Below are 24,079 nucleotides of genomic sequence, written 5' to 3' on the forward strand. Positions count from 1 at the left end.
CACAGATGGCTAAGAAGTCACATGCGAAAGCCCCCAAAAAGCGATATATTTTTAAAGTAAACTGCATGCACACGCTGCTTCCAAATCATCTGGATTTCATAAAAACTTAACCGCAATGTGGTTGGGAGTCAGGCAGCTTTTAACATCAAAACATCTTTCAGGGTTAGAGCAACCAGATTCTGCACACAACCTCAAAAAGCAATACTGGTCCTGATGCCCGACCACTCCTACCAACTACATTTCCATATGCCTATTACAAAAGCTACTGCTAATAAAGCTACAGGAGTATTACTGTAAGAAAACATGCAACACCTACAAAAGGGTAGAACAACAAGTTACCTTTTTGGATCACATCCGAAGCTATATAATTTAACTTTAAATAAAAATAAAAATCTGTGTAAAGTATTCAGTTTAAGAAATGCTGTTAGGTATTTTCCCAATTCGAAAAACCAGAAGAAAACCCAAACAAACACAACACTGTTTAGAGTGCTCTGGCAGCTAACAGTTGTTTCATAACTAAACTTGTTTTCTCTGGTATGTTTGCATATAGCATACATGTTTACTACACGGTGGCTCAAAGGGGCTGTCCTGCCTCAGAAAACACCATTACAGCAAAGTGGGGTGAACTAGGGGATGCACAGCACTTCTGCTCTCTCCTGCGCTCCTGGCAGGCCTGTAAAACTTCTATTTCACAGCTACTCATATTTTATTTAATTAGAAGTAATGCACTTAAACATTTTACCTGTCATTAGGTGGAAAGAGGATCAAATACAGGGTTCCCCAGGGACCTAATACTTTCATATACTCCTTGACTCACCTCCTTTGTTTTGGTTTTTTTTTTTTTTACATTAACGCCAATGTGTTTGCCATCACCTAGTATCACAAACTGAAACCATCTATCGTAAGAACAAGCAGGTGCACGGCATTTCAATGCAAGTTGCGTCACTTCTCTGCTTGTATAACCTTACCTTCAACTCCAATCATCTTTCTCGATTGCAGCAGAGAAGGCGTGACAATCACTTGGTAATTAAGAACATTGGTGTGGAAGGGGTATGTAAGGTATGGTATCTAATTTCCCCATTAAAAACTGTTATTTGGCACAAACTTTATTTATCTACAAAACCCTGCAAACTAATGAAAACTCAAAGAATTATCAAATCATAAATTTGTTAGATGTTTCCTCAGAGATGAGTACAGATTACTAGGAAAGCATAGATTTTTTGCAATGGGTAAAAGGAAAAAAAGTAGTCAGTAGGAATTATTTTTCTTTACTATCTCTGAGAATCTGCCCATTTCGTCCATCTCGAGAATATCACCAACCTACATATTTTAACCAACTTTATCCAAAGCCAGTGACAAGTACAAGGAGCCCATGAAGACTTAACAAGAAAGGCAAGTCAGCACCAACATGCAAAGGCATTCTCTCACAGCGTGTTACTGAGAGCAGCTATTTTGTCACATCACAGGAAAAAAACAACTGTTTTCCTAACCAAAGCTGAATAGTTTCAGGTTGTCTTTCACTGGTTGGAGCAGGGCCACCTGTTGACAAGCCGCTGCATTTTCTTTCACTACAGCCCTTTTGAAGCATTCTAGAAACCAGCAGTTCAATAAATGTAATTGGGTCAGCAATCAAACTGGGATCCTGTGCACGGCAGCACTGTAATGGTATATTTCTGAAACTGAATATGAGCTTTCACTTCTTCAACTATAAAGTAGTTTCGTATCAGCATTTGATAGCCAACCTTTTACTATTAAAAAAGTTAGAAAAACCTAAATCTATTCTCTCACTTGCCTCTCCCTCTCATTTCACGCATTCTATCCAGTTAATGTTTAGAAAATTTTAACAAATAGTCTATTGGACTTCTTCCCGCATTTTCCTCAGCCAAAGGAAAAAATGAGAATTTTAATTTTTATGCTGGTAAAAGATACCTGACATGAGACATGCCAGAAAAATTATTAGTAGAAGTCAACAAGATAGGAATAGAAAGAAAAAAATCCATCCGCTATTGCTAGCTTCCCAGTGACACTCACTCAATTCTCTAATCTGTTCTGCTCTGACCAGATTGAGGAGAATAATGCCTGTGTATTCTTCCTTATTCTGTTGTTTTTATGAAGCCTATTATGAGAAAACCATGCTATTAATGACTTACAATAATAACCCCTTGAAAATAATCCTATTTAACTACTACAGCACCTTGTTTCAACACTTAGTGCAAGACTATTTTTTTCCATCCAATGAACATTCTGCTGACTTCTAATTAAACAAAAGTTTCTATTCTACATACACTGAAACTAAAATAAAGATCTGCCTCTTGCTTATTTCAGATCAAGATTTAAGACATAACCGTTTCAAAATCAGAATTCCAATATTGCGGCAGGCACACAGCAGCAAGACGAAATGCAATCACTGCCTGAAACAGTGAGTGTTTCTGCAACTGTGCTGAGATGAAGACTGCTGCTTCCATCACTGACCATATTAAAGAAATCATGAAATTGGTTAAATAACTTGCAAAAAACTTTCAAATCAAGCTTACACACTGCCCAGTAGCACTGTTACATACTGCTAATGGAAATTAAGAGTGTCAGCTGTTAAAACAATGTATAGAAGCCAGCCAGCTCCAGTGAAAAGGGAAACTTTTCCCCATTATATCCTGCTTCTCTTTGCATGAGAAATCAGATTTCACAGTTTAAAGTGAAAAAACCCCTAATTTCCACTGCACATTTTGAAACAGAAATGCAGACGGCAGTCAGAAGTCTGATACGTGTTTAATCTGGCGTATCTCAAGATCTATTATTTGCTTCTCAAATTATTAATCCACTCTACCAAAGTAACAGCAGAATATTCGGTTACATTTTTCAGATCCTGAATAGTTTCCTCAGTGTTAGCAACATACACCTGTCACCTGGTATTCCTCTATAGATATCAGAAATAAATCTTAAAAGCTGATACCATGCAAGATTACCATTTCAAGAACAGACTATGAAATAAGCGAAGTTATAGGAAAAAAACTATGTGAGATAGCTTAAAAACAGTAAACCAATCATGTTTTGAGCCCATGCACTAAGTGCCAAGGAGGACTACAGTATTCTGAAATTTCATGTACTACACAGTGAACAGACATTAGGATAGACTTGGTCTACCTGTTGTACACCACGTAATTACAACAAGGACTTTTGGACATCAGCATTGCGTAATTTATAACAAGCTTAAAACTCAAAGATGATGTCTGCTATGCGACTCAGTTAATAAAGCAAAACCAACCAACTAGTGGAGTCCTCCATCTAGTGGCTGGAGTTGTATGTGCATTCTGTACATTACTATCTAGCGCTACTAAGAGCGGCATCCACCCACAATTTTGGCAAGTCAGGGAAACAGGTACACCCTCCTTCACCAAGCTACTTAATATGCTGTAGCGCCCTACAGAAGAAGCAAAACTGAAGTCATACATGCTTCTGTACACTGTGCAAAAGATAAGGTGTTGTCTTCATAGCAGAAAGTATACAAACTTTAATGTATATCTTTGAATTATTTTATTTATTCATCAAATTTAAAAAAAAAAACAATAACACATTTTATTCTTTATATTTATTGTTTTTCTTTCCTAGATACTTCTGCTACTTTCCAGCAGAAGTGCTAAATAAGCCTGTTTATTAATTCCATTTAATAACACTGCCAATTGCTGGCTCTGAATAAATGAATAAACCTGTAGTAGAGGTTTAAACTTAAATGTCACAGTAACTACATCCATATTATGTTTCTTCTTGTATTGATCACATCTGTGTATTTTTACAGAAACATTCCCCAGCCAGAATAGAAGTATGATCAACATAATGTGCACAACAAACTTAAGGGAAAGAGACTTTTCCATTAACATTTTCCACAGTAGGCTGATAAACAACAAAAAAAAGCTTTTTTCAACAACACTTACACAAACTGAATTCCATACCTTGGCAGCAACAATGCTCAGGCCCATTCCATTTTGTTTTTTTAGTGTTACAGTAATAATTTCAGGTTCTTTCCTCAAAGGCTGAGCCTATCAAACAGGGAAAGAAGATAAAAAGACAAGAGTTCATATTCACTCCCAGGCTAGGAAGATTACTGTGCCAAATAGTTCATCTACAATCAAAACTAAGTTGTTAGTGCAGCAGCAGATCTCACACCTTAAGTACTATGTCTGGTACTCCATTTTAAAGGTAGAATCTCTAACGTTTGATTAACATGGATTAACATTACCCAGTACTACACCTGTGTTATGAACACTTCTGAAGATTTGAAGTCTACTCACTGTTTCTCCTTCTCTAATTCAGTAAAGAGATTATTAATGATTCACAATTTGAAATGTAACAGGTCTATAAAAGAGTAGTAACTCTTAAAGAAAACTGAAGTTCAGACTCAATAGGCCCCTATTAGAAAGGTGAGGGTGATCTACACGGGGCTCAGTTTTTAGTGCTGCATCGAGAAGATAATTCTGCAAAGATATTAAGAGCCCAACTAATTTCAAAGGCATAGTCAAAGCCTTGAAAGTTCCAAAAATTTTCACTTCTGAAAACTCAGTAACTCGAATACAGCCTGAGCCCCTAAACATGTTCAGAAATTTTTTTTATATCTTTGTAACATTGCCAGTTCCCTCTACTCAAAGTTGCCATCACAGTCTTCATTAGTTGAAGCCTGTAAGTAAAGCACCCTGGCTTGTATTCATACTAAAACCTGCTAACTGCAAGTTCAGCAAGACCCATGACAAAGTAAAAATATAAGCAAATGAAATGAGTTCAAAAAACTATTATCACTTCTTGATTAAGTTCAAATATTAGAAAAGCAAGTAGTTTTTAAGCTAGGAGTATTCTAGCACTCCCATGCCAAGGATGGCAGAAGAACAGAATCTGTTCCTACTTCATTTAGCATTTTTTTCCATTAATTTAAATAGAAACGTTATTAAACTAATTCAACAAAACCCACACACACTCAAAAAGGTAAGCCACTAGGAACATAATGTTGCCATTAGTCTATACTGAATTTCTCTCTTGGTCTAAGAATAAAATAAATTCTCCAGTGAAAATTTGAGAACTGCCTAGCCTGGCCAATTCCGCAGACTGCTGACAGAAGCAGAATTGTGTGAACAGTTTTGGCTGGGGGTAGGGGGGAAGACCTCACAGATATAAATGGAACATTTACCTAGTATTTAGATTATGTAGACGTGTTGCACCAGCAGGTGATTTGTGAAACAGAGTTTAGAGCACTGCTCAGACACCAAGACTAAAGACTTTTAGAACTCTCAAGCTTAGCATGTTCAATTAACATACATGCACCAGCGAAAAGAATTACTAGATCAGGTTATTTGAAGTCTTACATAGTATTCATTTCCATGGATGAATGAAATCCACTCATCCTGCATTTCTTTATCAAGCCTTTTTAAGGAAGACTGGCCAGAAGTCTACTTCAGCTTTTTCTCAGTATGTGGAACAGCAAGTACCTAGTATAATTTCAGCTGATTTTTGTTTCCATTAGCTCTAAAAAATGCATTTCTTTAGCACAACAAAGGGAGGACAAAGAGCATGATGTCTCAAGAATGTCTCTGCTATATTTCCTTCAGTCAAATGCCCATTTACTAAGATACCAAGCCTGCAGAGCCTGGTTTATCAGTTCAAGGGGCTCTGCTGTATCAGTCATACGGATTTAGGAGATGCTCTCTTCCATAAACACGTTCTTTAGACAAATGCAGCAAGACTGCATAATGTCATCTAACAACTGTTGGGTTCTGAACAGAGTAAATGAAGCTTTCAAGTCCCTCTGAATAGCGAGGGGTGAGTATTTTCATAGAAGGCCTTAAGAACATAATTCTAGTTTCATATTGGCCTTCCTGACTTCACTGAAATACTAATTATAAATATGAAGCTATTTCTGTTTAGTTGCTCTAAAAATTATTTCACATAAAGCCACCATCTTTCCAAAACCAAGGTGTTCTGTAACTTTGATATTCTTGGTTATCACATACTTAAAAAAACACCAAAACCAAACCCCAACCAGAAAAACCTACTACAAAACCCACCACAAAACAAACAAACAAAAAACTACAACAGAAGAAGAACCACCTCACACTGGAGTGAAACCCTTCTTTAATACGTATAATGAAAAGGAAAACTAAAGAATTTTTCCTGAAAAGAAGTAGCAGATTACAACTTAATACTAAACATTTAGTTGGTAACTGCCAGTTTATAAATAAAAGCAGCCTGCAGTTCCATTCACATTACAAGTTATTTACAGATGCATGTCCATATATATTTTTGTCTGTGTTTAAAAGGAATTTCTTCACTGTTTACCCCCAGGGTGGGGGGAACATGACAGACAAAGTTTGCTTACGTAAGAATTGTATCATGCCACAGCCTAGAAAAACACTGACTTACAAAAATCTGCAAATAGTTCCTTAAATTCACCAAATGACTGATGAACTACATGTTTAATGATGAAGCCTGTTCTTCCTAATAACGATTAAAATTCACAGCATGAAACACAATGGCTTGCCAAGATATCAGTTTTGACAATTATTCACTGAATCAATACTTACTAGCTCAGCATTCTCATGTGACAGGTGACTTTCATAGTCTGCACCCTCAAAATATATTGTCCACGTGCCTGGTGACCGTGGGTGAGGTGTTAGTCTACAAAAACCTGGAAGAGAAAGTACCATCAACATAGTCAAGGTATTTTCTCAACAGATTAATTAAAATCAAGGAAGTACCAAATAGCAGTATTTATCTTTTTATATTCATTAGTATGTTGAATCTTGCATCTTAGATGCCATTATGTGCTTCAGTGCAATTTTATGCTATCTGCAAAATCCTACAGTTCTATAGCTGCTGCTTCTGAGAAACATGTATTTAAAAACACTACAAGCTCAGGGAAAACTCTTGGGCTGCAAAATATTTCTTGTACCAACCACACTCAAAAGAGACATTAAACACCAAGTCATCTTTCAGAATACAAACTAACACAGCACAACAGAAATCTGCTTTGCAGAGTCTAGCATAGATTTGGCAGAGGTGAAGCTTCACCTGGACTCATTACTTTTTTTAATGCAACTATGCAATTAAAAGTGGGGTTTTGTTTGATTTGTTTTTTGTTAATTGAGCAATTCCTGGAATTTTGAAAAAAGGAACCACAACAGCTGAGAGGTATCCAACATTATCTCCTAAAACAGGGACAGTGAGAATCCATGTCACAATCAAATTACAAATCACTCCATCCAAATAGATGAGATTCTCCTCCTCACAAAGACCATCTTTCAGCAATCCAGTTTACACTCACTTACTACACACCAGTCCCTCAGCATAATTTAAAGGACACCTAAAAAGTAAAATTTTGAATGTATGCGTTAAAAAGGCCTTGCTTGTAAAAACTATACAGACATTTGTATGGCAAATGAATTATACTTACTAGTTAAAGAATTTATTCTACTAGTCATCTTTAGTCTCAAAACTACATCCTCTGTAACTCACTGTACTTTCAAAACGGTCAGTTTCCTACTATTTTTTTTTTTTTTAAAATGAAAGAATATGGCTTTTCTATAAACTAAGCTGGAACGAACAATTGCAAGGCTTCACTGTAGGATAGAGTAAGTCTGCTTTGTCAGTAGCCTCCTTTGCTGTCCTACCTACCATGATATTCCTGTGGAAATTTTTGAACAACTGCTTTTTAAGCAGAAAATTATTAAGAAATTATGTTAAAAAAAGCTTCTAATAAAACTGAGTAGCGCAAGAAAAGGATCATAACTTGTTCATTCACTGTAAATGCTCTGACAGACCCCCTGCTTTACTTTCTCAAGTTTAGCTCACTTTTGTCCAACCACAAGAGCTCTCTATTGATCATCTGATATTTTGTTGGACTACAAATGCCCAAACCATGCATTCTTATGATGAACATTAAAAGAACTATTTTAAGCTTGTGGTTTTTTGATGTTATATGGAAGCAGCTGATAAGTAAAAAAAGTGACTTAACTATTTAATTCACACTAGCTTAAAAAGTTGACTGTGAAATTGTTGAAGAATTACAGAATTTACATTTATGTAAATTTTTGTTGCTCTAGCACCAAAATCCAAAAAAACTCTGGAGCAAAGGCAAAACAAAGTTTCAGTAGGCACTAGTAACTTAGCACTGCTTATTTAGAACATTGAAAGTGAATGAAAGGGACAAGGAGAAAGGGTAAGGATTAAAAAATCCTGCATTCTTTTTATGGGTTGCAAAAGTAAACACTTGGAAAAACACAGTATAAAAAGACTGAAACATACATACATAAAGCGGTTTACGTTTAACTAAAATATATTTTGCATTCTGTGTTCACTACACCAAAAAAAGATCATTGTAAACAGCAGAACTAACCTCTCTGACAGAGCGGATCTAAAAACTCTTGTAAACCACTTGGAACATTTCTGACAACATCACAGGAATAGCCATCTTCTGGTAAAAGAAAAGGTAGCTGTAAGTCAGGATCCTCTTCCAGTTGGACTTCTCGGCCATCGCTGCGAGCGAGTTCATCAGCCGTATTTTCTGCTACAGTTACTACATTCTCTATCAATTCCTGGACAGAAGGCAGAAGGACATTGTTACTATACAGGGATAATTTTCATTAAGGAAAAAAACCTAACATTAAGAAAATACTAAGACTGCAAGAAAAAGGAATTTGGAAAATATATTATCAGATATAAAACTTCTTCTGCTCCACTATGTACAATCAGTACATTGCATTGCTTTATTTGATTAAATCCCATCGATTATGTAGTTAGAGAATGTAAAAGAAGCATTTATTTTTACTTCAGTATTTTCAAAACTTGTAGTGCCTGTTTTTACTTGATATGAGTACTGTGTTTAAAAATACATAGCAGAGAATATGCATGTGCAGAGGTGGAATCACAGGCACCTTTAAAATTTTGACACTTTGTTGAGTATATATATACTTCTGTAAGACTAAATATATAGAAAGGAAACAGACAACTTGTGCAGAACAGGATTTTCAGCTCCATCAGGACACATATACCCACAGACGACCAACGGCATATACCGTTCCCTAGTTTGGAAGTCTTATAGAAATAATTTAATCCTACATTTCCTGCTAGCTGAGTATAATGTGAAGGATACCTTAAGGTAGGTACCTATTTTTTAAATAACACTGTAGAAGCACATTAACATAAGAGCAGAATCACTCAGGCTGCAGGAGGGAACTTACAAGTTTTACATTTGGTGCGCAACTGTTCCACTTAATATCACAAAAAGCCCTAAGAAACCAGTGTACTTTTCACAATGTAGCTACTGTGGTTGCATGTAGCACACAGTAGTCTTCCTTCTACATTATAGAGAGATCTGTAAGATTTCAGTAGGGTATCTATTGCTAGATTGTACAAATTGAGGAAAAGTAATTCAGAAGTTAGCAAAAATCAAATTCCTAACAATGTCGCAAAAAGTAAAGGTCCAAGCAGCACTTTGTGTTTCTACATTCTTCTATTTATCCCAAATTACTCAAAAGAGTGCACAATGAAAAGGCTCTTCTCTCTCTCCTCAAGCAGTTCCCCCATTTTTCTGTTATCTTATGTGCCTTAGGCTGGCCTAAGGTTTAGCATGAAAATATTCTGTTGTTAAGTGAAATAAAAAAAAAGTTACAGGCAACTTTTTAAAAAAGATGTAAGTAGTAATTCTCTGAGCACTCAGTCTCTTCCAAGTTCCATGCTCTGCCTTAGTAACCACGAAACCACCGTAGGTTTGACTCATCAATACATTTGAGCAAGCAGGCAGCACCAATACTTAAAAGTATCTTTACCTCTAGTTAACCAGCATTATTTGTGGAAGAGAACTCACCCCAGACATGTGTGATTTTGCTGACATCAAGACAGAACTACTACAAGTAATTTATCTGAAGCTGCTACAAATATTACATATAGATTCCTTTACTACAAGTATTTGCTTTACCAAAGATTCAAATGTGATTTCGAGTCTCTTTCTGCAGCTTCTACTTAGCTCCCAAGGCCAGCTTAACAGTTTGGTGTTAATCTCATGCCAGTTACACCAATGTGCAACTCAGAATCTGTAAGTCTGACACAACAATTTGATTACTGGAGCACAATGCAGAACACAGTTGAGACAAAACCATGTAAGTGTTCTCATCTGAATGTTCTGTTTCAGCAAATTTCCAGGGAGAAGTCAGATAAATCCCGCCTGTCTTTAGAAGTGCTCTTTGAGAAGGGCCTTTTTACCATAAAAGGTGCTAATTTTTAAAAGAATCACATCAAACTAAAGTACATAGAAGTAAATACATTTATATTCCTTTGAACAAATTCCATGCCTTGAAATTTTTCAGATTTGGCAGCAGTAAGTCAGAGTTTGAGTGTACAAGTCTTTTTCACAGCAATGAGCAAAGAAGTCCCAAATACCACTTCTCCGCAACAGGAAAAACTAGTCATACTGTAATCCTCCCTCTGACACAAACAAGACTTGTCAATTCTAGCACTACATGTCTTTAGAGGTTCCTAAAAAACAATAATAAACTGTGGAATTCTACCTATGTGTAAACAGGAAATACAAGCTATGTTGTTCAGCAAAAGACTTTTTGGCTTGGGAGCCAATATATAAAAACATATCCAAGCTACAAGTCTCCCTTAACACCTTCAGAACCACTGTATTAGTACCTTTGATTTAATAAACAGATGCATCCAAAGTTATTAAAAAACAGACTTTGTAGATAATGCATTCAGTTATATAGATTATGTTCACCTTTTAAGATTTTTGAGATCAGTCAACTATCCTGTAATCAGGGTTTACCTTAAGAGTTTTCATCCACATATGATTACAATTCTGCAAGGAACACAAAAACTCTTTTGACTTTTGCCAAAAAAGATGTTTCCCGTGGATAAAACTTAGACTAGTCAGTTATGTCTTAAAAATCAAGATAAAAAACAGTTCTGAAAACAACACATACATCTATCTCCACATACATGTTCCATGTATCGGTCTGTCCATCAAAGGACAATCTGTCTGCTGCTTATATGAAGGGATTCAAGATTCATGGATTTTTACATCCCACATGTAAAAAAAGCTTAGTGTTCCTGCTTCTTTCATTTGACTTCCATAATCAAAATGTCAATCTTTGTTCCTTTAGGTTATACATAGAACTAGCTTTTGAGAGTGCCCTGTGCACCCCTCTCCTCTACCGCCTTACTGGATTTCATCCACAAATGGTGTAAGGCGCAGTGACACCTCTCCGAATATACTCAACATGCAGTGTTACCTGACACTCCAACTCGATCTAAGAAAGATTTCTGGTAATACCCTGCTCGTGTCGCAGTGAAGTACACCCACTAAAGTTGGTGGCCAGAAGCAGGCTGATACCACCAATACTTCCTGTTGTATGGAGAGAAGATTGCCCGCTCTTGACTCTTCTTGTAACAATTCCAAACCAATCAATAATAAGACAGCTGTTTTCAGCCAGTGTTTTTACTTTAAGTCTATATTCCTCAGGTATGTTAAACAGCACAGTAAGTGGCAGAAGAGACTTACTGTTGGGATGAGTGGTTCATCTGGAGCACAGTGATAATTCTGCAACAAAGCTTGTAGCTGCAAAGAATTCAGCTTAAAACAAGTACTGTTAATATTTGGAACATCTGCATTTGAATATTTGTCCATGGTAAGCAATGTGGTTGCCTGGGAGAGGGGGGGGAAAAAAAAAAGTCACGAGACAGATCCAAACCAGAATGAAACCTTAAGCCTTGTTTCTGAGTTTCCTTTAGATGAGATAGGAAAAGACAAAGCAAGAAGCCAGACTTGTTACAGAAGCAACATAAATATCCCCAAAACAACCACTAAATACATCTCCTGTACCTACAAGATGAATTAATACTAAACCTATCATAAATGAGGCATATCAACTTTTCAGCTACTCTTCTTGTTTCTGTTCAGCATAGTTATAGCTCAGCCTTATAAACAGAAATTGAACAGCATGTTGGCTAAAATCACTAATTATTAATTTCACTTGTAACTTAAATATTAATGATGTTGAAAACATATTTTGTGTCTTTGCATGCTACTTCAATGTTCCAGGATTGATTCACACAAACTACACTTGTCCACATGCTGTTCTCTAGGAACATAGTATATACAAATATTCCCTTTGAATATACAATTATATGAGAAATGTTAATCAGAAATACACATACTCACCTGCACTATTCTGCTCAGGTGGCAATCAGCAGCCAATTCTAAACCCTGTTTTTCTGCCCAGGCTTCAATATGGCCCAACTGCTGACGAACGATAGCTCCCCAATAATGTGAACATAACCCTGAATCTGGGGCTGTAACCAGTCTGTTAAAAAGCCACATGTTGATAAAATGAAACAGCTGGGAGAAGAGCTGTATAGTCAGAGCAGCATTCACTCTACATCGTCGCAAGAGGGACATAGCTCCAGTCAATGTATGCAGCACATCATCTACAGGGATAAAACAAAAAGTAAATCATACTCACATACTGCAATGTACAACTGGTTTAAGCCATAAATAATAATACAGAGACACCTAACCCAGGTTGGTGAATGATAGGTGGAACCTACATGTATTTAAGTTATACAGATTTTCAGAAATAAATTTACTGCTTCATGTTTTTCAAGATGGAGCAACACTAAACTGGCAGCTGAATTTTAACTCTTGAAAAGAAAATAAATTCTTTCGGGTAAATATTTAGCATACAAGTGTATCACTTAAACTGCAGAACACATCTCGTGTTCATACATTAGTTTTTAAAAATATTACTCAAGTTTCCTTTTGCCCATTAGTTCACTGTAATATTATGTAAGAAGCAAGAGGGTCTTCCTGTTAGCTTCACCAAGAGCAAACATCCTTATAAGCTTCCTGGTGTAATATATTATTTCAAGTAGAACATTTATGTCCAAGCCTTCTTTTAAGGCAGTACTTTTATCTGAAAACTCTATTGAAGAGACCACCAAATTAATTTTTTTAGCATTGAACACAGGATTGTGATGGAAAGTAATTATCTGTATGTTATAAGACAGAGATCTATACAGCAGCTCAAAAATAACTGAAATAATGCACATCATCTGCCCTTATTCTAATGTCAGTTTGCTTCTTTTTCAGGATTTGTGTCCCAGAAAGTTCTCTCTCTTGCAGTACAGGGCACTAAAACCAAAACAGTACATCTTTATATTCTTTGTTCAGTGTTCAACACAGGAAAAAAGCAATTGCAGCAAGCTTAATACCCAAAAGACCAGAAAGTATATATGAATTTTGTATAAATACTTTTCACAGTTGAACAGAATGACTGTACTTAATAGCTCTGCAGATCATCTTTACTTCAATTATTCAGAATGTCACTATCTTCTTAACTCTTCCTAACCTTTTATCCCCAGTTAATCCCTTCAAACTTGAGCATTTTTTATGTTTTCCATTTTCTTCTTTAGTCATCAAGCTACATAATGTAGGAGGCTCTCACACTTTGACAAAAGCACAACGGGGAGTCCTATCTCAGGGGCCTGTGCGTGAATGTGTTCTGCATGGAAAACAACAACAGGCTTTACAAGTCTGAGCACAGATTCTACAAGGCAAGTCAGCTTAACCTTAGTACCTGGGAGGTACTTTGTCAGATCTCCCATAGCATCCTTATAGTGAAAATGCTGAGGTAAGGACTGGATAAGCAGATGATAATGTAGGTAGAGAACTGGCTGGACCACTGGACTTGGTGGATTCGTAAATACAAAGTCCAGCTGGCAGTCAGCTATTAGTGGTTTCCCTCATGGATTGAGGCTGGGACTGGTATTGTTTAATTACTTTATTAATGACCTGAGCGATTGGATGGAGTGCATTCTCAGCAAATTCCCAGATGATACCAAGCTGGGAGGAAATATTGATACACTGAACGGCAGCAGTATTTTTCAGAAGGGCCTAGGTAGGCTGGAGAAATGGGCTGACAAGGACTTCATAAAGTTCAAAGGCAACTGCCAAGTCCTGCATCTGGGAAGGAATAAGTCTATGCAACAGTACAAGCTGGGTGCCATCTGGATAGAAAGCAGCCCTGCTGAAAATAATGTAGACATCCTGGTAAACATCAAGTTGAATGTGATTAAGCAGTGAGTCCTTGCTTGAAAGGTAGCCAGTTGCATACTAAGCTGTTAAGTTAGCAGCAGTGAAGCTAGCAGAAGGGAGGGAGTAATCCCTCCTATGCATTCAGCATTTGTGAGAACAGCATCCAATTTTAGACTCCCCAGGACAAGGAAGATACCAATTTAATGGAGCAAATTCAGCAGAGAGCCACCAAGATGATTAGGTGGCTGGAGAAGAGGACATAAAAGAGGAACAGAGGACTGGATTTGGTTCATCCTGGGGAAAGAGAAGGCTAAGGGCACACTTTATTGCTGTCTTCATCTACGTAACGGGAGGGTTCAGAACAAGATCCCTCTCAAAGATGCACAGTGAGAGCACAGAACAACAGACAAACCAACACAAAAATTGCAACATGGGAAATTCCAATTAGATATAAGAAAGGTATTTTCACTATGAGGGTCGTCAAACGTTGGACCAGGTTACTCAAAGATATTGTGCCACCTCCATCCCTCAGTGGAGATTCAAAACTCAACCGGGCAACACTGAACAACCTGATCCAGTTGCACCTTCCTTGAACAAGACACTGGATTAGATGATATCCTGAGGTTTCCCTCCAAACTGAATTATTCCATGATTTTTAAACCCAACATAGGTCATTTGAATGTCACTACTGTCCTTTCTTATCATCCATACAAAATTGACCCAAACAATTCTGAGGAGCTAGGGCAACTTGTAAATGTCATATCACTGTTAAGAAAAATTCTATTTATTATTAACTAATTGTATGGTGTGGAAGACCCAAGAAAAGATCAAGTAGTCTAACCTATTTTAGGCCTCTGAGGATTATTTTCCTCTGGATCATCAAGGAACGCCGGCATGTAGTTATTAAGCTCTGATTGCAGACAATGAACCAGGTACCTGGAAGGAAGGGGGGAGGGGAAAAGAAGAAATTTTAAAATCCTGCATGTGTTCATTATGAATGCTTCTAAAGAAAAGAGATCTATCAAATTACAAGATTCCTGAAATTGCAGTGTTATGGATGTGACTATAGGGAACCAAATAACACTTTTAAAAAAAGGCCAGAGAGACCAGTTGTCCCATACTTTTAACTACAGTGAAATTAAAAGCCTGGTTTAGTATCCTTTCTCTTCTAATAATTAAACATTTTCTTTAACACTGTTTTAGATAATTCATTTATACATTTTCTGTTAAGAACTGAAAGTAAAAGGGAATCAAACTGTAATCACATCTACAAAGGAAAACATTTCATTGCTTTCTACTACTCCCCTTTCCGTTTCACTGGTAACATTTGTAATGAAATACCCTCAATTGCTAGAAAACAAAAGCCATGGCAATTTCAGCCAGTTCTGGTATATGCCAGTTGTTACCATCAAATAACATTTTCACAGAATATCTCTTTCTTTTCATGCTTCTGTTGTACTTTTTTATTTGCCTTCCAAATATATATTCTACAGTTCTGTTCTCCAAAAGTTTAATACACCCATTTGAAATTGTCCATGTTACAGTGTACTTAGTGCCATTCCTTCCTAGCCACAGAAATATTCTGTCTTCAATGACTAGCAAACTGAAGTAGCAAGGAGTTGTTTCAAGACATCAATCCAAAACACTGGCCTGTGGCAAAGAGGCATAGCTTCATTAACAGTAATTTAGAGGTGCTATAAAAATTGAAAGACTTTGTCAAAATAGCTATTTGCTATACCCTATTTTCCCGTAATTCACCAACGGGGGGGCGGGGGGGAGTATCTGTGGGAGTACATACAAAGCAGTTTGGTGCTTCTCTGATACCTCCCAAAAGTTCAGAAAGCAATGATAAGGTTTCACATATCACAGTCACATACTACATATTGCTCTTTAGAGCAATACAGCCCCCCTTAAAGCTAAACAGTTCAACTATGGTTAGGTCTCCCAATCCTGCCACGATTTAAAAAGAAGAAAGATTATATTCTGTACTATTACAGAAGTATGAAAAACTGTATTTAAAATAGACATCCTACAAGTGGGGAAAGGCTGGGTATAAGTCACCCAAGGTACACTGGGACTTCTCTAAACGTTAGTTTCAAAGACACAAATTTGCCAAGAGAAACTTGTTCAATGCTGGCTTCAGGTTAAAAAAAAAAATCTAAATATGTACAAAAATTAAACCTTTCTTGTTGATTAGCACCATGCTCACTCAGTGTTGTTATCTTTGTTCGAGGATCCTTTCCTCCCAGGATTTCCCTTTCCATTGGCTACTTCATTCTATTTTTCTTTTAATTAGTAATCTCACTGCCTCAGCTGACTAGCATAGGTTGACTTTAGCCCAAGCCAAAACCTGTCTTTATGTTTTTAAGAAAAAACTGTGGAAAAAAACCACTGTGCAAATTGCTATTTATGTGAATTATGAAAGGAGTAGATTATGAATATTATTAGAAGACCTTAAAGAGCGCAAGCTTCATTAGAGACCCATAAATATTTAAGCCTATGTATTTATGTATTAACAGCAAAAAATAACCTTTCCTCACATCTCCATAAAACCCTTAAATTAAAAGAAAGCAATCAACACAAACTAAATTTAAATAACACTTCTCTAGAATTTTCATTGGCAGCCTCCACTATCACAAGAACAGCTAACAGATGAAACTCCTTGCATAGCCCAGCAATCCATATTCATAAAACAAAGTTATCTGTCTAAAGAAGGAAGTCTAGCCTCTCTTGTAAGTCCTCCTCTCAGATATTTAACAATACACAAAAGACATTATTGCTATACCTAAAATTTGGCAAAAATGTGAAGTGATTCTAAAAACCACAGAAACAGAATACGTTAAGTGAAACAGAAGTTTGATAGCCTTACTTGAATGCCATTTGAACCAAGTGTGCCAAAACATCTTGTGCATCCACAGTAATTCGGCTAAGATCTCGGTCTTGCTTTATGAAATTCAGTAATTCAGATGCATTCGCCATCCAAAAGGCAAGTGCCCCAGCAATATTCTTCTGTTTCTGTAAGCAGAAAGAAACAAGCAATAATACAGGGAAATAGTTCACTGATAAAGCATGGCAGCTTAAAAAGGCTCCAAAAGATAGACCAGTACCTTTTCCCATTTCACCAAATATATCTCAGATACCAGATATTTGCAAAATGTTTATATGTAATATTGCAATTGCTGTAACTGGTAAGTTCAATTTGAATACATTCACTGAACATACAAAATTCTGTTAAATTGCCAATAGCCATATCAATAAAGCCACGGCATAAGCATCTAGTTATATAGCGCTAAGAGCTTAGCGGAATGCAGTATCTGGTAATCTGTGCACTTTTAAGCGCATATTCACTACTGCCCACTGCCACCCTGATACTGCACTCACTGGCTTTGATACCAGGTGATTCAGTATCAAGTACTGATCTATCTCACCATCTCCCGACCACAAATGCCAGGCCAGGCAACCTCAGATGAAATCCAAAGAATAGGAACCACAAACAACAAAAAAGAAAATAAAGGGAAGAAAAAGAACTTTGGTCATTTCATATCCACATTGAAGTGCGTTAAGCAGAAATTATGGAATGCCGTAAAAGTTGCAAAGTCAAAAAAGGATTTTAGTACTGCATGTTCCAGTTGCTGAATGAGTGTTATGAACCGTTCAAGTCCAGCTGTTTGAGTACTGTATTTTGATATGGAAGCAGCATGAGAAACTGAGCTAAGCCAACATAGCTAGGATCAGTTCCCAGCAATATATCCTACCTGATCAACCTGGTCTACCTCCTGGAGAAAAACGGACGAAGGAAATCAAACAGAATAGAAGAAAGAAACTTGTGAACAATCATGATAGCTTTAGAAATCAAACACTAAATATGAAGGTACAACACTTATGTTCACAGTTATACACAGATGCATTCATCAGTAGCTACGATGCAACTGAGCCCCTTTTAAAAAATTATTTATTTTAATAGGACTAGTAGCACAACAGCTAAGAACTGAAGTGCCCACATGTCACGATTAATTCAAGGAATGCCCTATACTGGTTGACATCCCAGACTAGTTGGTTATTCTACACTCAGTGCACCACAGAAACTCCACAAAACTTTTTGCAGACAACGGGGTAACTAGCCATCCAAGTAACAGATCCAGGGAGCTATTTACCCACACTGCTGCAATGAAGACAATGTACAAACACACACAAAGGGGGACAGAAATCCCCACCAGAAAAAAAAAAAAAAAAAACCAAACAAAAAACATAAAACACCTAGGACAGATTTAATACATGGCTTTTCAATTAAAGAACAAAAAGACTGTTTTAAACAACAAATGAGAGTCAAATGAAATACCACACACAGCTGCTTAAATGCTGGTACATAAAAGCTACACTGAGTTAAGCAAACAAAAAAAAAACCCCACCAGATATGTTTGTCTGATTATTTAAAACTGAGCTCTTAATTTTTTTTTGGCTTTCTATTCAGACCACTCTCCCCAACCTGCAACACAGTGAGCTTAGATGCAAAAATATGAGGTGTCATTTGCTGTTACTATTGTAATTTTAGTTAGAGCTCAAAAAAACCAAATTGCCACTGCTTTTTTGCTTCTTCCCTCTTTCTAGCCAAGGCACTCTGAAGACTGAAGATGTGTTGGCACAGAACGAAAGGAGATGCTCCTTCTGCAAACAAATGTTAAAATTTGCAGAGGATCAGAAATGCCACAGAATGATTTGGGGGGGGCGCGGAAATCAGGATACAAAAAATTGGCCTTTTTATTTGAATTAAGTTTCTATTCTTAGATTTTTATTGGAAGCACTGAGCCTCCTCATAGATTTCTCCAATTTTATCCCTATCTATCTCATATGAAGTCTTCTATAATATTTGCATACACTAATGCAAAGACTACAGAAAGTCACAGACTTAATTTGTTAGCAAGTACTTCTTGAGCAACTTCAGAAAGATATCAAGTCTCCTTACTATCTAGGCAGGCAAAATTAAGATCTAAACGATTTATTTTACCCCCACAGTACAGCACAAGGGTTTGTGTGCCTTCCCCCTACTTCTGTTTTGGATGCCTCTCTCCCCTTGCCTTCCATCTGCCTTCTCTGTCTTTCACACCCTTACATGCATTTCAGTGCAGGCATGTTTTACAGTTGAGACATCAAAAAAGCTATTGTGAAATAGCGACTTATTACATGGTAGTTTAACTGTGACAGCCATTGATATAACCACTCATTCTACAGCTTAGATGAAGTAATTTGACTTAGCTTAGCTAGTACTGTTTATACTCCAGTAAGACAGGTCCAAGCTAATGACATTTTACTAGTCAACGTTTAGAATCAATGCATTTGTCTCCAGCCCATTACCCTTCAGATTCACTGAAGTTCTACTCTTTCATCACATTTGTAATTTTCCTCCTTTTCCTCCAGCTTCTTCAGCACGACATTTGGAAGAACCTCCTCTCAATTTTCTTCAACCTCCAACTCTCTTCAGTTTATTTCTTGCAACTAGATAACATCTTTCACAAACCACAAATGCAGCTACCACTTCCTTGTTGGTATCTTCCTTAAATTTTAGGCTGAGGTTAGATTGCAACTATAGAGTTGCAAGGCTGCAGAAATGGCCTTTCACAAAGGACAGTTCAGACAAACACTTGGTTTTAACAGTTTTGTAATACCATCAGCAGGATTATATAAAATACACTTGCTTGCAACAACCACAGGCTGGACTTGATTTGGGAAGCCCTTCTCAGTGCTGTAAATGAGTATTTTTACAGGATAATCTGTTTTCTAGCTTTGATTTGTTTTCAAATCAAACTGATGTTTGAGCCCACCTCTCCAGTATCTTCTAGCAGCTACATGGTTATCCATTTTAGTTCAACACAAAGAATGCAGAACTTTATCTTTGCTTTCCCACTGTACCCATCTCTGTCACGCCAAGTCTTTTAGGGTTCATTGTTGCTAGTTTACATTAGTTACATAAACCAAGTGACTTTCTTTGATTCAGCCCTGTAACTTCCAGATTTTATCTGAAGCCTCCCTTTTCATTGTTGACTTTCCATTCTCCCAAGTAAATTCCTTATGTTTGGGCTCTTTGCATTTCATGTTCTCCACTACTGCCAGTCTCCCCTCTGACTTCAACAAATTCACTCTTCCACAGCCAGATCTTTTTTTTAATAGCAGAACCTGTATATTTAACTTTTGATACCATGTCAGTTTTATCAAATATCCATTTACCACAACATTAAGACTCAAAACAATGTACTAGTTCTTCACTTCAGATTCAAACCACCTTTCAACCTCTCCTCAGCTTCAGAATGTACATGAAAGGCTACTCTTTGTCTTCTTACTGTAAACTTGTCTTCAACACTGGCATTTTCTCCCATTCTTTCTTGTGAAAGGTGGGAGCCTGTTGTAACTGTTTACAGAGCTGCCTAATTATAACATTCTCCCTACTGAAAACTCCACTGAATCTTTCCAAAGCCTGAGCAAAAGCTGAACAGTTTTGGTTTGCTGTGACTTGCAACTCTCTCGTTGCTTACTTTCCTCTTCTCCCTTAATCAACCTGTTGTATAACACTTGCATTGTAAATTCTCTAAAACAGGACCGATGTATTTGTTATGCTTGCACCGTGCCTAGCACAGCGGGGTCCTTGCTCTATACAGGCTACTATGGCAGTACTTTTTGAAAACATACATGTTTTAATAAATATAGAAATATATTTCAATTTTTCCTCTGAGAAAAACCTGCAGACAAAGAAGTTACAATCATTAATTACTTAGTGAGGATACCTGAACTAGCACTCCTTTTGCAGGAAATGACCATTACATTTCATCAACAGTTACACAATGCAAGATATTGGCTAATTTCACAGACAACCCAGTGGATCTTACCCTGCATTCCTACACAAAACAGAACTCCCCCTGTGCTTCTGTATAAGGCTTGCACATGTAATAGCAATAGCATCAGACTACATATAAGATGTTGGAACATTTGAGAACTTATATTTCTCTTTATAAAGCAATTGTGTCAGCTTCGTTCAAAAAGTCTAGCTTTATTACCATTTTGGTGTTACAGAAATTTTAAAAGTAACAGGATCAAAATTAAAAAGCTGTGTTTCTTTTTAATATGTTCACTTTAAGCATCGATCAGTGAAAACAACTGCTATCTATATGGTATTCTTTAATAAGCACATCCAACTTGTTTTACAAGAGCTCACAGCCAGAAATGCTTGCAAAGATCTTACCTTCTAGAGAACAGAAGAGTAACTTCTTGTCAGAGAATGCATCTTCAGATCAACAGCCCCTCCCTAACCTCCCACATTGCTCAGCAGAGTTTCTTACCACTCACATTATTCATTGGCACAAAAGCAAACCTTCGTATGGGCAATCAATGCAGGTATTAGTCTGACCCTTAACAATAGTTGGTTAACACTAAGAAAGACTAAGAACGTTACTAGATAATCTACAAGATGTATTTAATTCCCTTGACATGTTTTTGCAGAGAAACTCACCTGTATAACTCCTTCCATCATGTTCACCATCTTGTTGACTATTGCAATGACTTTGTGAGTACGCTCAGTAGGAGTGATGTCAGGTCTGTACTGGCTTGACAATACATACCGACATGTCATATACAAAACATACGTAGGTGACAGCTTAAAATGAACTGTTGAGCTATTTGTGTAATTTATAATGGCAGATAAGAAGGCATCTTCAGCTGTAGGGAAAGAGGGGAAAAAAACCTGTCATAAAGCCAAGACAGAAATAAAATAAAATAAAACAATTTCATAACTTGGTGCATAAAGGATATTTTGGGGGGGGGGGGGGGGGGAGCAACTTACAGGAATTTGCACTCCAAACTATTTATTATGTACTACAGTTTAGTGCAGTAACAACACACTTCTATATAAAGCTAGAAACTCTGATCATCAGGAGACATTTCTGTACTATGTCCTACCTCTTTGCTGAAAATTTGCATCTTCAAGTGAAGAGGCAAATGAAAGTTTTCTCTTGTGCATTCTATTCCTACAAAGCTCCTTATTACAGGGAATTTTATACTAATAAAAATCTGTCTTTGCTTGCTCACAAATCTATTTAGTTTCAAATATTTGAAGTCTGGACAATCTCTGGTATGATATTTTCTACCAGATCTGTGTCCTTAAAAACCTGGGGGCCAAGATAACAAAAAATCAAATTCTAAATGGAAATTTAAACCTAATCAGATTTTATATAAAATAGATTTTGACCAATATGCAATCTGTTATCCAAGGCATGGAGAACTGTGTAGAAGAGAATTAATTCAATGTACTGTTGAGGAGGTGGGGCTAACAATTTTTTCACGGTTAAATTTGAATATCTGAAGATAGAGTGAAAATGCAATTAGAATTAAATATGCATGAACTTGCCTCAATACACGAAGGGTCTGTTGACCTCCCCAGCAAAATAAAATGTATTAACTGGATTAGCTATCATCTGTTTAGTCATTATTCTTTTCAATGTTTACTTAAGTTACCCTTACATTTTCAAACTGACTTAAGTATTACACTATAGGAAAAACGCGTCAACAGGTTAGTGTTACAACTTCACAATTTACTCACAGCTTTCCCTGAATTCAATACTGGCAGGTAGTATCAGTTCTGGTCCATGGGTATCCTGAGGTCTAAAGAAAGATGACAAAAATTGAAACAAACAATCCACACAGATGATACTAATTCCACTGTAAAATGACAGATTTCTCCAAATACACTGGTTCTAAATGCTGACACAACATCCTTCCCCAAAATGATCCTTTCTTTACCTTTCCTCTAGAATCATTCAAGCTACACTTGCCTGCAACATAACAGATCAAAACACAGACTTGACCTGTGGAGTCCGTGATATTAATGAACATCCTCTTCTGCACTGTATGGCAGGCTGGTAGGATCAGTTTGCTATCTGCCACTGATAGGATTCAAATAACAAATTATTCACGGACGCATGAAAGAAAGTGAATGAAGCTTCACCTGAAACATGAGCTCGGTTACAACAAATGTCCTTTGCTATCTTTAATGCCCTCAAACCAATGAGAACTTGGTCAACTTACTTGTCGTCCTTTCTTCTGCTAAGGAAGAAAAGAAGGTAAAATCTAGCCGCTACCCTCACCTGGCTGTTGCTATGCTATGTGAAGAAACAGTAGTCATTACATGAGCCCCAGAACTATGTCCTCACTTAAACTGACTGCAGTGTTCTTTCTCATCAGTACCTATCAGAGAATTCGCAGAGGAGAAAAATGAACAGAAAATTGATTTTTCTGGTGTGTACAAAAGGTTAAGCACATATTTCATTCCTCCCTCAAGCAAAAGCATTAATTGAGCTGTTCTCTGTAGTTAGGCACCTATTTTTAGGAAATATGTAAAAGCTTAACATCTTCTGTGTGCAATAGCCATTTTTAACCACATGTAATGCAATAGGTAGCTTTCTACTTTCCCCAGCAACTTTGATAAAGAAAGGAACAGGATATGATTATATAAGCTTCGTTCTCCTGAGAAATTTTAGTTACGCCTCAAAGCAGAGATAGGACACTGAAGGCCTTTATTCAGCTATCTCCTGTAGTAAAAATCCACAAGATAACTTTGAAGGCTGATGTCAAAAGATCTAAGATTAAATTTTAGCATATTCAATAAAAAAAAAATTAAGGGCACCTTTGGGTTTTGGTGGGTTTTTCTGTTTTTTTTTGTTTGTTTGTTTGTTTGTTTTAAACTTGCAAAAACTTAAACCAACAGAGAACTCAGTTATGCCATCTAGATAATGCTTTATTATAAAAAGAGCTCAGCAAAACAAAGTTCTGGGGAGCTGAAAGTTAAGGAACAGCAGGCACAGCAGGGCAATATGTACACAAATTTCTGCCAGTGCAGTTACATTTCAAACATGACAGCACGCTCTCTTTATGAAGAGCACTCAGTTGGCATGTAAGTTGTAGCATTTCCTCTGTTTTTATTCCTATAAATTTAAGATGAACTCATTTCTCACTACCTCCACACTG

The 24,079-nt window shown here is 36.9% G+C and overlaps 1 protein-coding gene across 7 annotated transcripts in view; it reads right to left on the bottom strand.

Moving 5' to 3' along the window:
* Positions 1-24,079, bottom strand: part of AFDN (afadin, adherens junction formation factor) — a 133,709-nt gene that overhangs the window by 38,731 nt on the left and 70,899 nt on the right. For 4 of the 7 annotated variants that reach the window (XM_075707120.1, XM_075707117.1, XM_075707116.1 and 1 more), the window contains 9 exons: positions 22,656-22,717; positions 21,570-21,775; positions 16,941-17,086; positions 14,913-15,007; positions 12,200-12,465; positions 11,540-11,683; positions 8,375-8,573; positions 6,564-6,667; positions 3,948-4,034 (listed from right to left, as the gene is read on the bottom strand). In XM_075707120.1, coding sequence (XP_075563235.1) covers positions 3,948-4,034; positions 6,564-6,667; positions 8,375-8,573; positions 11,540-11,683; positions 12,200-12,465; positions 14,913-15,007; positions 16,941-17,086; positions 21,570-21,775; positions 22,656-22,717 — 1,309 coding nt within the window. Of the gene's footprint in view, positions 1-3,947; positions 4,035-6,563; positions 6,668-8,374; positions 8,574-11,539; positions 11,684-12,199; positions 12,466-14,912; positions 15,008-16,940; positions 17,087-17,826; positions 17,848-21,569; positions 21,776-22,655; positions 22,718-24,079 lie in introns of all 7 variants that reach the window. The other 3 variants (XM_075707119.1, XM_075707115.1, XM_075707118.1) reach the window with 1 other exon arrangement.

This window comes from Pelecanus crispus, chromosome 3 (genome assembly GCF_030463565.1).
Source record: "Pelecanus crispus isolate bPelCri1 chromosome 3, bPelCri1.pri, whole genome shotgun sequence".
Lineage (NCBI taxonomy): Eukaryota > Metazoa > Chordata > Aves > Pelecaniformes > Pelecanidae > Pelecanus > Pelecanus crispus.